This window comes from Pseudochaenichthys georgianus, chromosome 21 (assembly GCF_902827115.2).
Source record: "Pseudochaenichthys georgianus chromosome 21, fPseGeo1.2, whole genome shotgun sequence".
In the NCBI taxonomy this organism is placed as follows: domain Eukaryota; kingdom Metazoa; phylum Chordata; class Actinopteri; order Perciformes; family Channichthyidae; genus Pseudochaenichthys; species Pseudochaenichthys georgianus.
In genome coordinates, this window is record NC_047523.1 from 14150136 (window position 1) to 14163936 (window position 13801).

General features: G+C 41.6%; 1 protein-coding gene across 3 annotated transcripts in view; it reads right to left on the reverse strand.

Annotated features, from left to right (window-relative positions):
* LOC117466535 (partitioning defective 3 homolog B-like) overlaps nucleotides 1-13801 on the reverse strand; it is a 291025-nt gene that overhangs the window by 15797 nt on the left and 261427 nt on the right. For all 3 annotated transcript variants that reach the window (XM_034109836.2, XM_034109835.2, XM_034109837.2), the window contains exon 23: nucleotides 8957-9033. In XM_034109836.2, coding sequence (XP_033965727.1) covers nucleotides 8957-9033 — 77 coding nt within the window. The remainder of the gene's footprint in view (nucleotides 1-8956; nucleotides 9034-13801) is intronic.

Below are 13801 nucleotides of genomic sequence, written 5' to 3' on the forward strand. Positions count from 1 at the left end.
GATAGCAGTAATGGCATGAGTCTGTCTTTTTTACAAGTAGGTATCAGCAGCCAAAGAAACAAACTAATTACAATAACATGTCTCTCCAATATGTAATTAAACACCATCAATACCACGAGTACTAATAACGTATTTCAACCTCACTATTACATTTTAAATAAAATTACAAGACAATTAAAGAAAAATTGCAAGTATAGTCTGTATATATTTGTATAAATGCAGTTATTCAATCAAGGTTAAATGTTTTGTTTTAAGGAAATACTTAAAGGTATTTCCTTTGACTGCTCTGAAATGCACCTCTACAATATACACATGTTTACAATCTCTTATAAGTGAAAATAATAACCTTATCACAGGGAGAGCCTATAGAAAATGGCAACTTCAAATGGGGCCATAAGTCATGTTAAATGGTGCAAACCAAGCCGAGAGCAATATCAACTTTTGGACATTTGAGTGTGCAGCAGCCATAAAGATAGATCCATCACATTTGCAATGAATACGCAGCACCTTGTAAGTACATGAATGGTCCATGTCCATATCTACGGGCTGGAGTTCTTCAAAGTAAGGATGACATTTAGTTATGGCAGTGTCATACATAACCACTTACTGGTTACATCCTGAAACATCGTGAAATCCATTACTGATAATACCCTTTCCCATTCAAAGAAAGCCTACATTATTTCACATCTTGAGCCAATAAGGTTCCCCCTTCAGCAAGATGTAATAGTTTCAAGCTGGGGACATTTTGCTCTGTGCATGACCACAGGATACAAATTGCTGACACAATTACGATCCCTCAATAGCCGCTAATCTGGTGCATGAAGGGACATTCTGAAACTGTGCTTGTAAGAAAAAAACAGCACTATGAACAATATGGTCATGGAATAATATGAAGACTTTTAAGGATAGTATCTTAACAAAATATATGGCTTGCACTATACCTAAGAAAAACAACTGTACAACTGTACTGCTATGTCAGTGTTCATTTTCAAGTTTCATAGAAAACCATTTTGCAACTTTGGTTGTAGGATACCGGAGCTGAAAGTAAACATGTTCCTCCATACACTAACTCACTGCTTTATTTCAAACATGTCCCTGTTGTGGTAATGTGAGATGTTTCCTCCTCCAAAGGATTCATAAATCATCACAACAATTTATGGTGCCTTCCATTTGGCGTCAAAGAACTTGATACGAGCTCAACTCTTTCCGCACATTCGTCTTGATGCCTTTCATAGTTTTTATAATTGTGAAATAGGACTTTGAATGCATGCAAACACACATTAGATTATGGTTTAACTTTCCAGTATAACTTTGAGAATCCCTAGAAAAAGAAGCTTGTAGCAGCTCAGGAGCCGCAGATGGTCATTAGGCTGCTGCCAGATGTTAACTTTCACAGCTGCAACTGTTGAGATGCATGAAGCGCAGTCCATCTTTTTGTTCTTTGGACGGACATAAATAATAACGTAACATTACTTGATGTGTTCCCCACGTTTTGGGTGATGAGTTAACTGCCATAAAGTAAAGGCGGACCATTACCGGCCCTTAAAAAAGCCAGGTGTGATACACATCTTGGAAGTGGCGAGTTATCAACCGAAGGGTACACCTAGGAGTTATTTTATTCAAAATGTGTATCTGGGTACATTTCGCAATTTGTAGCAAATCCCCTTCACTCCACATGAGCACAGTATCACTTAACACCAGCTCAACTCCAGCATACCCCAGAAAACCTGTTAAACATTCGCCGGCTGCAACCTGAAAGGGAAACTTGCTCCCTCACCCCGGGGTCCAGACATATGAAAGCATATCATACTCTTGTCAAACGGGGGGACCCTATGGTTCTGCTACACATTATGGGTTGTAACCCAACTTTCTAGGGGCCACGATCAAGATCAAAGCTGGGACCAGAATTCTTTAAAGCAGCGACAGGGTGAACACATCAGAAACACTAGAAGCTAGGAACAAGATAGGGTCAAGAGAGATGGAAAATGGGGAGGGGGGGGCAGTCTATGAGAGGCAGGGTCTTACTTGGGATCCCCTTCATGGCCAACAAACAAGCTCCATGAGTAGAGACACAGAGAAAAACAACTGGACAATGGGGGGGATTGTGCCACAGTTTTAAAGTGGTCTGGGAAACTCTCAGGCCTGGTTGGGAGGTCTTCTCGAGAGAGAGAGACAGAACGAGAAGCGAGAGACATTTCATTTCCCCCCCTTCAGCGGACTGAAACAGTATTCAACAATGTCCTTTTCACCCCAAGTTCAGAGAGAATGAGAAAGAGGGCCTCGAAGGGAGGAGGATACAAAACAGGAATGGCAAAGAATGGAGGGAAATAAATGAAGATATGCAACGAAGAGAGACACGCGGAGACAGAGCGCACATAACATCTGCTTTCTAATTACTAACCGTCCAATTATCAATGTAATGAGGAAGTGACAGCCTTCCCAGAAACCTGAACAGCAACTCTGATTGGTTCCGTTAATCCAATAAGAGTAATAACGAGGACAAATGGGTAAGGGTGTTTAGCTAATCCAATTGGGTCAAGGCTGAGTTTAGAACAACTGATCGCTGTTATCAACAGAGATCCTTGGAGAGGGACATCATGTTCTTAATCAAAGGTGACTTGTCCGGTTCCGTGTGCTTTGAAACCTACATTGGATGAGTTTATGGATATGAGTGGGTTATAACACTTACATGTGAACCAATTACCAATGGTGGCTGTTGTCCACCCATTTATTTTAGGTTGAACAGTTTATTTCTTTCTTGTTTTCTTTTCTTCTGACATTGTTCCCCCCTTTTTTTTTAATATGAATAATACAGGAGAAAACAAACATGCCTATTGCTGTTTGTGTATGTGTTCAGGAACAATAATGTGCAAATGGGGCAGTAATGGTGCACACATGGTAGGGGCGCAACCTGCTAATGGTGACCATACGCACGGTCAGATAGCCATCTACTGACCTCAGATTGACCGAGTCTCACACATACACACACACATTTAGGTGCACACACACTCATCGAAATAATGGTTTCATACAGATTACAGCATCCAAAATATTAACACAAAAGTTGGAAGTAGAATTAAACTGAAATCTGCAGCTTTCAAGGTTTGATTCCACACAGTAGTGTTTCTGAGTGACATCACCTCTCTCCTTGTTGTTTCAGCCCGTCTTAACTAATGTCATTAAATGAAAACATACAGCTTTAGTTTAGGCGCTCTTGAAGCACACAGATGTAAATTATAGTCTTAATCCTCAACAAATAGGGACACGCACTCTCAACAGGGGGGTCTTTTGTATCAGGATAATAACACCACTGACGGAAAGTGAGATGGAAGGGGAGAAGAATAGGAACATGTTGAAATAGAGAGAAGGTGAGATGTGGAGGATGGGGGAGGAAGATGATGGAGAGGTTATTTTGAGAAGAGGGCAATGAGAGAAGACCTGGGGCTATTTGAAGTGAAAGGACACATGTTGTGTCCCCCATTTTGTCTTTTGAATGTCATTGATCATTATCCATGAATAAGGAAGAGGATTCATGTATGTTTTTTTACTCTGAGATTATAGTATGAATGAGGAAAATAATGATTTAGACTTTATTCACAGAATTCAGATTGTTTGACGTTTTCAGAGTCAGAGTTCTGATGTTTTATCAAATTCTGAAAAAAAAAACATTTGGACTTTTCTCTTTTCTCTTGGTCCTATTGTGGCCCTTATCCTCTTCCATACATGAACAACATGCATCTCTCAGCTATTAAGAACATATATTCTACTTTAAAACTAAAGAGTATTTGATATTTTTCTTACTCAATTTACTGTTTTTAGCAAGGGAAGTATGATTATTATGATACAAAAGTTTGTCAAATTTATATAATTTTGTATAAAATCGAAGCTTTGTTTTAATTCAAGTTTAATTACTTTGGCCACAATTTACGTATACACTTGTTTATCTTTTAGTCTGATATATTTTATCAATGAGACACTTAAAAATGTTACTGAGTAGCAAAATATACGGACTCCTCTCTATTTTATGCTGTGACATTTGCTGACAGTCAGTGAGGTAGCGTTTGTGCTTTATGCAGGGAAACATCATCCACTGGTGGGTCATGTTTTAATTTTAGAGCCATCAAAATGTTGACACACACACACACACACACACACACACACACACACACACACACACACACACACACACACACACACACACACACACACACCATGTATACATAACTTCAGGGGACATTACATTGACTTACTTGCATTTCCTGGAGACTTATCCTAACCTTAACCATAACCAACACATGCCTAACCCTAACCCTAACCAAGTCTTCACCCTCACGGGGACCTCCAATTTGTGGAGGCGAGTCCCCACACGTGACAGATGTAGGTCCCCACTAGTAAAGTAATGCTAGGCCACACACACACACACACACACACACACACACACACACACACACACACACACACACACACACACACACACACACACACACACACACACACACACACACACACACACACACACACACACACACACACACACACACACACACACACACACACACACACACACACACACACACACACACACACACACACACACACACACACACACACACACACACACACACACACACACAGCTATGTATGGTTCATATAGGAATAATATGAACACACACACCTGGTCCCTCCCCCACAGGCACACAGGTACACAGACATGCAGACACCTGATACACACAGCCTGCTAGCTATTTCTGGACCGGTAGCTAAATAATATGTTTTGATAAGGTCAACAGCCTGGATGTGGTTTCCAAACATGATCTCTGTTTCTCTGACTTGCTGGCTGCTGAAATATCTCCAGAGTTAATTGACAGCAGGAGAAATGCAGAGACAGGAGGGACGAATAAAGACAGCAGGAGAAAGATATGAGTCAATAGGTAAACATTTTTGAGTAAATCTGGGAGAGTTTTTTGGCTTTACGATTTCTGTGTTTGTTGTTGAAAACATACTCACTTCAAATATGGCTGTTAGGATATAAGTACAACGTTCGCATACTATTTGGCACCAGCCACATGACACTATGCAATACATGGCTATTAAATGCATGTATCTACAAGGCTGTAAACTGAAACTCAGCCACTGTTCTCTCTAATGCTGCAATGACACACACACACACACACACACACACACACACACACACACACACACACACACACACACACACACACACACACACACACACACACACACACACACACACACACACACACACACACACACACACACACACACACACACACACACACACACACACACACACACACACACACACACACACACACACACACACACACACACACACACACACACACACACACACACACACACACACACACACACACACACACACACTCAACTGAACCCTTTTGTGGTTTACCATTAGCAAAAGTTGTGGCTATAACCTAGCCACATTTTCTTGGAATGTCTATGATCGCGGTTCTTTTAAACACTTCAGACGTTTAATTAGTCAGAGAATATATAATCACTTGTACATCACGGGACATCCTGCCAATGGTCCGATTTTTAAAAAGCAAACCTACTGTTTAAAGCGATTATAATTTGTTTGTATGCCGACCAAGTTATAAGAAGAAGTGGATACGTTCTTCTGCTTGTTATGTTAAGGATGATGTCACAGCAGTTTCACACAGTGTCACTATGGCTTGAAACAGGTGTTTGCTACGTTCCTCACCTGTTGATGGTGACAGATTTGTTAACAATTAAAAACATATTTTGCATTGTTCTTGTGTGACAATCTTATTTACATTTTTAATTCTTTAAATTAGACTTATGTTGTTACAGGGTGTGATGCTGGTCATCGAACCAATTGTCTTTTGATACAGTTAAATCATCATAAATGGTATATTGGTAAATTGTAGCGCTTACCAATGGTCTACATGAGAATGAGTATCATAAAGCCTATATATGTCTGTCTTTTTTTTTTATGAAGCCTGCATTGAATAATGTTTAACATATTTTAATTATGTAAGCATGTAATGTTTTTTACCCCTCAGTGGGAGAGGGCCCCAGGCACAATGTGCCAAGAGAGCCTGTGTGTAGTTCCGGCCCTGTCTCTGGGCAATGTAACTGTTATAAATCACAATTGAGCCATGCAGAGAATGTTTGAGAACCATTACCCTGTTGTAATAAGGCAGATTATCAGAGTGAGTTTTATTTGATAAATGACTGGGGTGCTTTTCAAACACGAGGCCTACATGTAAAATTGGCACAGGGATTTGGGATTGCAGTGCACGACTGAAAGTGGAAACAGAGACAGGGTGTACTGTACAGTATGTGAATGTGTGTGTGTCCAATTTCCCAAAGCTTTTCAGATACCACAGCCAGCCCTCAAAACTATCATCACTGTTCTTGCTCCCATCTGCCAAAGTCATCACCCACACACACCCCCCACCCCCCCCACACACACACCCCCCCCACACACACACACACACACACACACACACACACACACACACACACACACACACACACACACACACACACACACACACACACACACACACACACACACACACACACACACACACACACACACACACACACACACACACACACACACACACACACACACACACACACACACACACACACACACACACACACACACACACACACACACACACACACACACACACACACACACACACACACACACACACACACACACACACACACACAAACATTTGTTGTTGGCTTGTTAGTCTGCTCAGGTGTTGGTTCTTAACAGCAACATAAAACAAGGTGAGAAAAAGCTAGTAACAACTTCTGAGAGTTTCTAATGTTAAAGTTAGCACGTCTATTTTTGTTGAATGAGTTTTATTTGTGGATACAGTAAGAGTTTAAGCCCCTGTCACACTGTCACGAAATTGACACCCGATGGACACACGATAAAGGAAATGTTCAAATTCGGCTGTGATCGTAACAACATCGGGCCATTCGTGAGGGCATCTAAGCCATCGTATGACCGCCGGTGGAGTTTCTCAGGCTCCGGCAGCAACTTCGTGAGCGGCAACTTCGTAAGGCACTCGTGAGGGCATCTTGTCAAATCGTGTCATCTTCGCGTTATCATCGGTGCCATCGGGCATTCGCCCTCACTCTGATCGGGGCGAATGCCCGATGGCACCGATGATAACGAGATGCCCTCATGATGGCCTTACGAAGGGCAAAATGGACACACGAATTCAACACGAAAATGAACCTTCTCAAGGTCCTTCGGCAATTTTTTGGCATGCCAAAGATTTTGCCACCGCTCACGAAGTTGCTGCCGGAGCCTGAGAAACTCCACCAGCGATCATACGATGGCTTAAGATGCCCTCACGAACGGCCCGATGTTGCTACGATCACAGCCGAATTTGAACATTTCCTTTATCGTGTGTCCATCGGGTTGTTTTATTGCACAACAAAATCATGTAAACATATTATGTAAATAACCCAATTTGTGTTCTGTGAAACTAAAAAGGATATAATATATTATTTTGAAGGACAGTTGACAGGAAGTTGTTGTTGTTATGGAAACAACATTACAGAGAAAACGTAATATTTTCTACATATAAAGACGGATAAAGTAAAGAACAAAGTCTGAAGATATCAGTACAGTATCATAGTACTGTAACATAATTGTTTTTGGTACTTTCATTGCAGTTGTATGTCTTAAATGTAATGTAAATGTTGCCTTCGTGTGTGGTTCGGGGCCATCTTCGTGCGAAATTCACAATTCCATATTCGTGTGGCCATCGGGTGTCAATTTCGGGACAGTGTGACAGGGGCTTAACAGTCAACATGCATGTTACAGGGCTTTATGTAAGCCCCTTACCATAGAACGATAAACAAATAATAGGAAATACATTTAACAACTAAGGCACTGTAGAGCAAAGAACAGGAATGAATAGAGAAGGTAGCAGAAAGAAAAAATTAGATGTAAGGAGTGAAAAAAAGATAATTAGAGTTGAGGCCTTTCAGGCAGTGAAAGTGGAAAGGTTGCAAATGAAAAATGAGATGCTGCAGGACGTGACTGATGATGGCAGTAGAATATAAGATGTCTTCGACTGTGTTTCACATTAAGGCGGACATGTTTAAATGGTCAGTGAACAGCTGTGCTTTTAAACATGTTCCAAGCTCATTTCAAACATGTATCTGATTGCATTTGACAACGCATCATGAGAAATACATGGAAAGAATCCTTCAGGAATTGATTAGTATACTCAGGAAGCTGTTATTGGTCTTTTGCTTGCTAATGTTAGTGATATTTCATGCTGTCCGGGAGGGAAACAGCAGAACGTGCCGGGCAATAGGCTAATGCACGCTGCTCAGAGAGTCGAGAAGCTACGTTGCTGCATGACAGTCAATTCTGACCATAGCTGTGTCTCCTGTGTCCTCCACTCACCTGCCTCATGGCTTTTAAACTGTCTAAATACATAGAGAAATACAGTGGAGCAAATTGTGATGTCTGACCGAGTGAAACGTTGTTAAAATTCTATAAAAAGTAAAAAAAATGGTGCCTTTCTGGTTCAAAACAACAGGAAGACACCAGAATGTAATTGCTGAGGTTTGAAGTTAGAGGGTTAAAAAACACACACAGAGACTCCACTCATCGACATGCCAGAACATTACTGATTGAGCTTAAACCAAAGTATGTTTCTGTGGGGGAGCAGATCTGGGGTTACATTTCACCCCCCCGTCTCAGTGTGTGTTCCCCAGGGAGGGGAAAGGTGAGTTCCTGGCTTAGACTGAGGCCTCCAGAGACACCCCGAAAGACATACAGACTACACAGATTTAATTAGCGGCTTCAAAGAGAAAAAGAAGGGAAGAGGAGAGGAATGATACCGGCAGTAAAACATCTTACTTTTCGGACCTCCTCACATGAGGGAAGCAGAGAAAGTAGTACCTTGGTAATGAGGCGTACTGACGTTCCACTTCTTCATATCGTGGTGCCAACCGAGGATCTGTCGCTCTGACCGGCATCTGGTGAAGAGAGACAATTTATTAGTGTTGATTTAAGTAAAAGTATATATTTCCCTGCCTGAAATATGAATAAACTGTGAAAAATGTGTGAGCCTAAGCTTGCGTATTGCATAGCCATAAGCCTCTTTCCTTATGTGTGTGTTTGTAGTCAGTTAGGATTGACAAAGGCTAGTTATTAGGGATTTAGAGTTTTGGTCTTCTGAGGGTTTTTTCTAAGGGGGGGGTGGATGAGGCCTCAGTCGTAGATTAGGTTACTTCAAAACAGGATGGTTGGTCATACGCACACACAAACAAAGTCATACATATGCAGAGTCTCGTCTCCATCTTGAGAAGTAAAAGATTAAGTCAAGCTGCTGACAGCTCAATCTCTACGACTTCCTTTTTGACTCTTCATCTCACTGGTTCTCCCTCACCTACACATCTCGTTCTCTCCTCACTTATTCCCATTATTACTCACTTTTTTCCCCCACCCACACACACACACACACACCCACACCCACACCCACACCCACACACACACACACACACACACACACACACACACACACACACACACACACACACACACACACACACACACACACACCCACACACACACACACACCCACACACACACACACACACACACACACACACACACACACACACACACACACACACACACACGCACACACACACGCACACACACACACACAGGCCATTTTCAGTAAATACTGGGAATGAGACTCAGTTGAACATAGCATGGGGTGAGGGAGTGATTCAGATGATTGAGTGTTGTGACTCTGCATACATGCTAAACTCTAACAGTAAAAAAAGAAAATAATACGGAGCGTTATAGAGTCCCTTCAGCATATATATTTATCTAAGTACAATGTTGTACCCCTGATAAGACATTACTGTTTGTTGTCTCTGTCCTGTAAGAGAGACGTGTACACAGGGTCCCCATATAGTATAAAAACAAGTTGAAGAGTGTGATTAGATCCAAAAGAAGAACATGCAAGAAGGTGAAGTGTGTGTCCCAAGGGGTGAAGACAGTTGAACGTTTTATAGGAAACTATGTTCTTCTCCTCTCCTCCACTCAAGTTAATACTGTCAACATTACTGTCGATATTACAGACCATCACTTTTTCTTCTTCTCTCCGATACCAGGAGGCATATAAAACAGATTTGCTGGCACTGCTTTCTTTTGAACACCTGTCTTTATAGCTTCAATATCTCAGGTAGAGAGACAGCGGGATATTAGGTGGGAATGGAGAGGTGGAGCGAAAGAATGAAAAGGCATTAGAGGGGGAAGAAAGGAGGGGAAGAGAGATGGAGCGAATGAGAAGTAAATGAGTTTGAATGAAGAAGAGCGATATAGAGAGGAGGAGGGATATTAGGAAGCCATTGAGAAGTGGCAGGGAGAGTTCGAGGGGAGAGAGGTGAATTATAAACCAAGGGAGGGAATGGGGTGAAGGCGAGGATGCCGGAGTGGGGAGGTGAAAGGGACACCAATGGCACAATTTAAACACGATGTTCAAAGAGGGAATGGGAGAGAGCGAGGGGGGGAAATGACTGCGACATCCGGGGGAGGCTGAGAGGTGAGAGAGATGAGTAAGGGTGGGGTGAAGAAAAAGCAAAGAGTCATGTTTGGAGGGGTAAAGACAAAATGGATGATTAGGGAGGCCGGTTTCAGAGAGATGAAGGATGGGAAGCAGTCAGGTAGCTTTGGTGTACTACTGTACTTGAGAGGGAAAGGATGGCGTTGCAATACGAGGGGAATCGTGCAATTTCATTTATTATTTATTTATGCACATATTCCCTTTCATGTCTATTTAAGTCCCATTTCTTGTTTTTATATTGTCTTGTTGTTGCGCGTTGGCACCTTGAGTTCACATTGTAATTTTGTTGTACTTGTACAATGACAAATTAAAGATCTTATCTTATCTATCTTGTTATTGTCTATAAATCTCATGAAAAAACAAAACAAATAATGCGTTTGTCTGTAAATACCTTCTGACTTCCTTAGGCAAAAATCAAAGCCTCTTGGTTCACATGGAGACGTAACTCTTTAGAAAAACCTCACAACTACATCATTTAATGTTCAATAAAGGCTCAATTATTTCCTGAAACAGCGGGACACTGTAGTTCTCAGCAGAAAAACAACACGTGATGCACGAGAGCAAGTATTTATGGTGGCGGTATGTGGGATTGACTTAAATTAATTAAATTGCGCGTGTTCATAGTATATAATGAAGAAAACATATATATAACCAATATAGCTTTTTTGCACTGATGAATAACAAAACATCGGGCTTTGGCTACACAAGTGTGTTAGTAGGATCAGTTCACTGTTGGTTTTGGTCTTAAAATGGGATTTGTAGGCAATAAGAATAAATACCCTTTGTTTTCTAGTGTTTTTCTAACCCCAAACCTATGTGCCCGAGTTCAGACAGAATCATCTGGCTGATGTTCCCATAGTAGACAAATGTGTTTCTAATCAAAGTCCGGGGGATTCAGAGGAGTGTGTATGTAGGGGTTAATGTGAGGGCAAACCGAACACAGGAATTCCTCTCAGGAGACTTCTGTTCGTATCCTGTATGAACCATTTCATATATTTGAATACGTAGTATATAAATAAGGTCCGTTGATAAAACAATGTTTTAACAAAAGTACTAATCTTAAACAATACCTTTTTTCTGAACCAAGTATTTTTGTGACCAATACATAACCAAGTATTTTTTCAGCGTTTAGTTTGTTTAAATTGATAACGCTTACCACGTGTTCTATTGTTATCCCTGAAATGGATATGATGGAACGTCACGTTGTAGGAGACGGGATTGGACTGAGCATGTATGGTTTGGTGCTCTTCTGCTCAAGTGTGCATGTCTTTGTGTGTTTCCATACACATGGATTAAGAGCAGATTACTGTGCGATGCCACAGACTGAGTAAACAGAAACAGATGAGCACAGAATGAATGTGCACGTATGCATATGAAGTGAGGGAGTGTATATATATTTCTTCAGAGGCAGTTGGACTAAGTGAGGAATTGCAAATAGTAATTTATTTAACTGATATTCTTTATTGTGTTTATTCAGCTAAAAATAAGTTGAACAAACCTCTCAGTGTGTCTTCTGGATACAGCTTGGATACAGTTCTGCTTAAAGAGGCAGCACAATCAGTTTGGAAATGTGGATTCAGAAGAAAGCCGCACTTTACGTAATTATGGTATTTTGGGTGTTCCCGTTACTGTAGTGTGTTGTAGGTTTGTGTGCATGTAAATGGTCTGCACAGGAGGTGTCTCTCCCACACACTCCGACCCGGCCTGACACGCCTTTATTTTAGTCCTTTGTTTATTTTCTGTAACATAATCACATCACTACGTTACCCTTTCACTTCTATTGGCTAGCGCTCCAACACATTGTAGGTGATAGGCTAAGGGGCGGGACATCCCTAAGCGGTTGACCAATCACAACAGAGCCAGCCAGCTAACCAATCAGAGCAGACTGGGCTCTGGTTTCAGACAGAGGGTGAAAAGAGGTGGTGCATCACACGTATAAGAAAAATAAAGACCTTTTTTTTAAAACATAAAGCACGTAAACATGTCACAGTAGACGCAAAAAATTAAAATATGAACGTAAAAATGGGCATAAAAGGGCCCATTTAAACTGCACAGCAAATACACAGTCTACATTTCAACACAAATAATTTTTTGAAAACATGACTATTAGACTAGAGAGGTTAATACAAGAAAATACATTCAAAACTGACCACAAAATGAATCGAGCTTGTCATCAGCTTGACATTTTCCACTTTAAACAACATTTTTGGCCACGGTATCAGTCGTTACTGAAAGATGCTTATAGCTTAACAAAAACAACTCAGGCAGTGACAGATGATCCCTCAGTTAGTGAGCAGAACAACACGCCTGCTACGACTAGAGCTGCCTGTAGCTTTGTGTGTGTGTGTGTGTGTGACATTTCAGATGTTAGTAGACTCCCAGCATTCACAGCTGTGGCAGGAGTACAGTGCAGGGAAAAAACCATGACAACTGAGCTTGCGTGGGTCGTACTGTACACGCACACACAATGCATTGTCCCCGCACATACACAAGTGCTACCTTTCTCTTAGTGCAGCTACTATACACACACACACACACACACACACACACACACACACACACACACACACACACACACACACACACACACACACACACACACACACACACACACACACACACACACACACACACACACACACACACACACACACACACACACACACACACACACACACACACACACACACACACACACACACACACACACACACACACACACACACACACAGAGGGGCAGTAGTGTAGTGCACTGGTTGGGGTAATGGTCTAGTGAAAAACCATTTCACGGCATGGTGAGCAGAGCAGAGGCAGAGAGGAGCACGGAAGTCAAGCAGAAGAGACCGATACTGATGGGAGAGGAGGCACACACACACATAAAGTTACACAGACACACCGAGAGCGCAAACGTCAACCTTTCAAATCGCAAAAGTGCATATTTGAGAGAGCAGAATGACATTTGAGTGTACAATGCGCGTACATTCGTTTCTACGTGTGCTTCCTCACTTTCCTCCAGATGTTTTGCCAGCGACTGACTACTTAAATTCAAGAGGTCGCTTGCCAACATTTTTAACAAGCAAGCTGCAACAAACCCACATCTGGACGTCAGGCTCATGTCTTTCTTTAAATCCACCCAGGGAAGAGTCAGCTCCTCAGTAAGGAGTGAT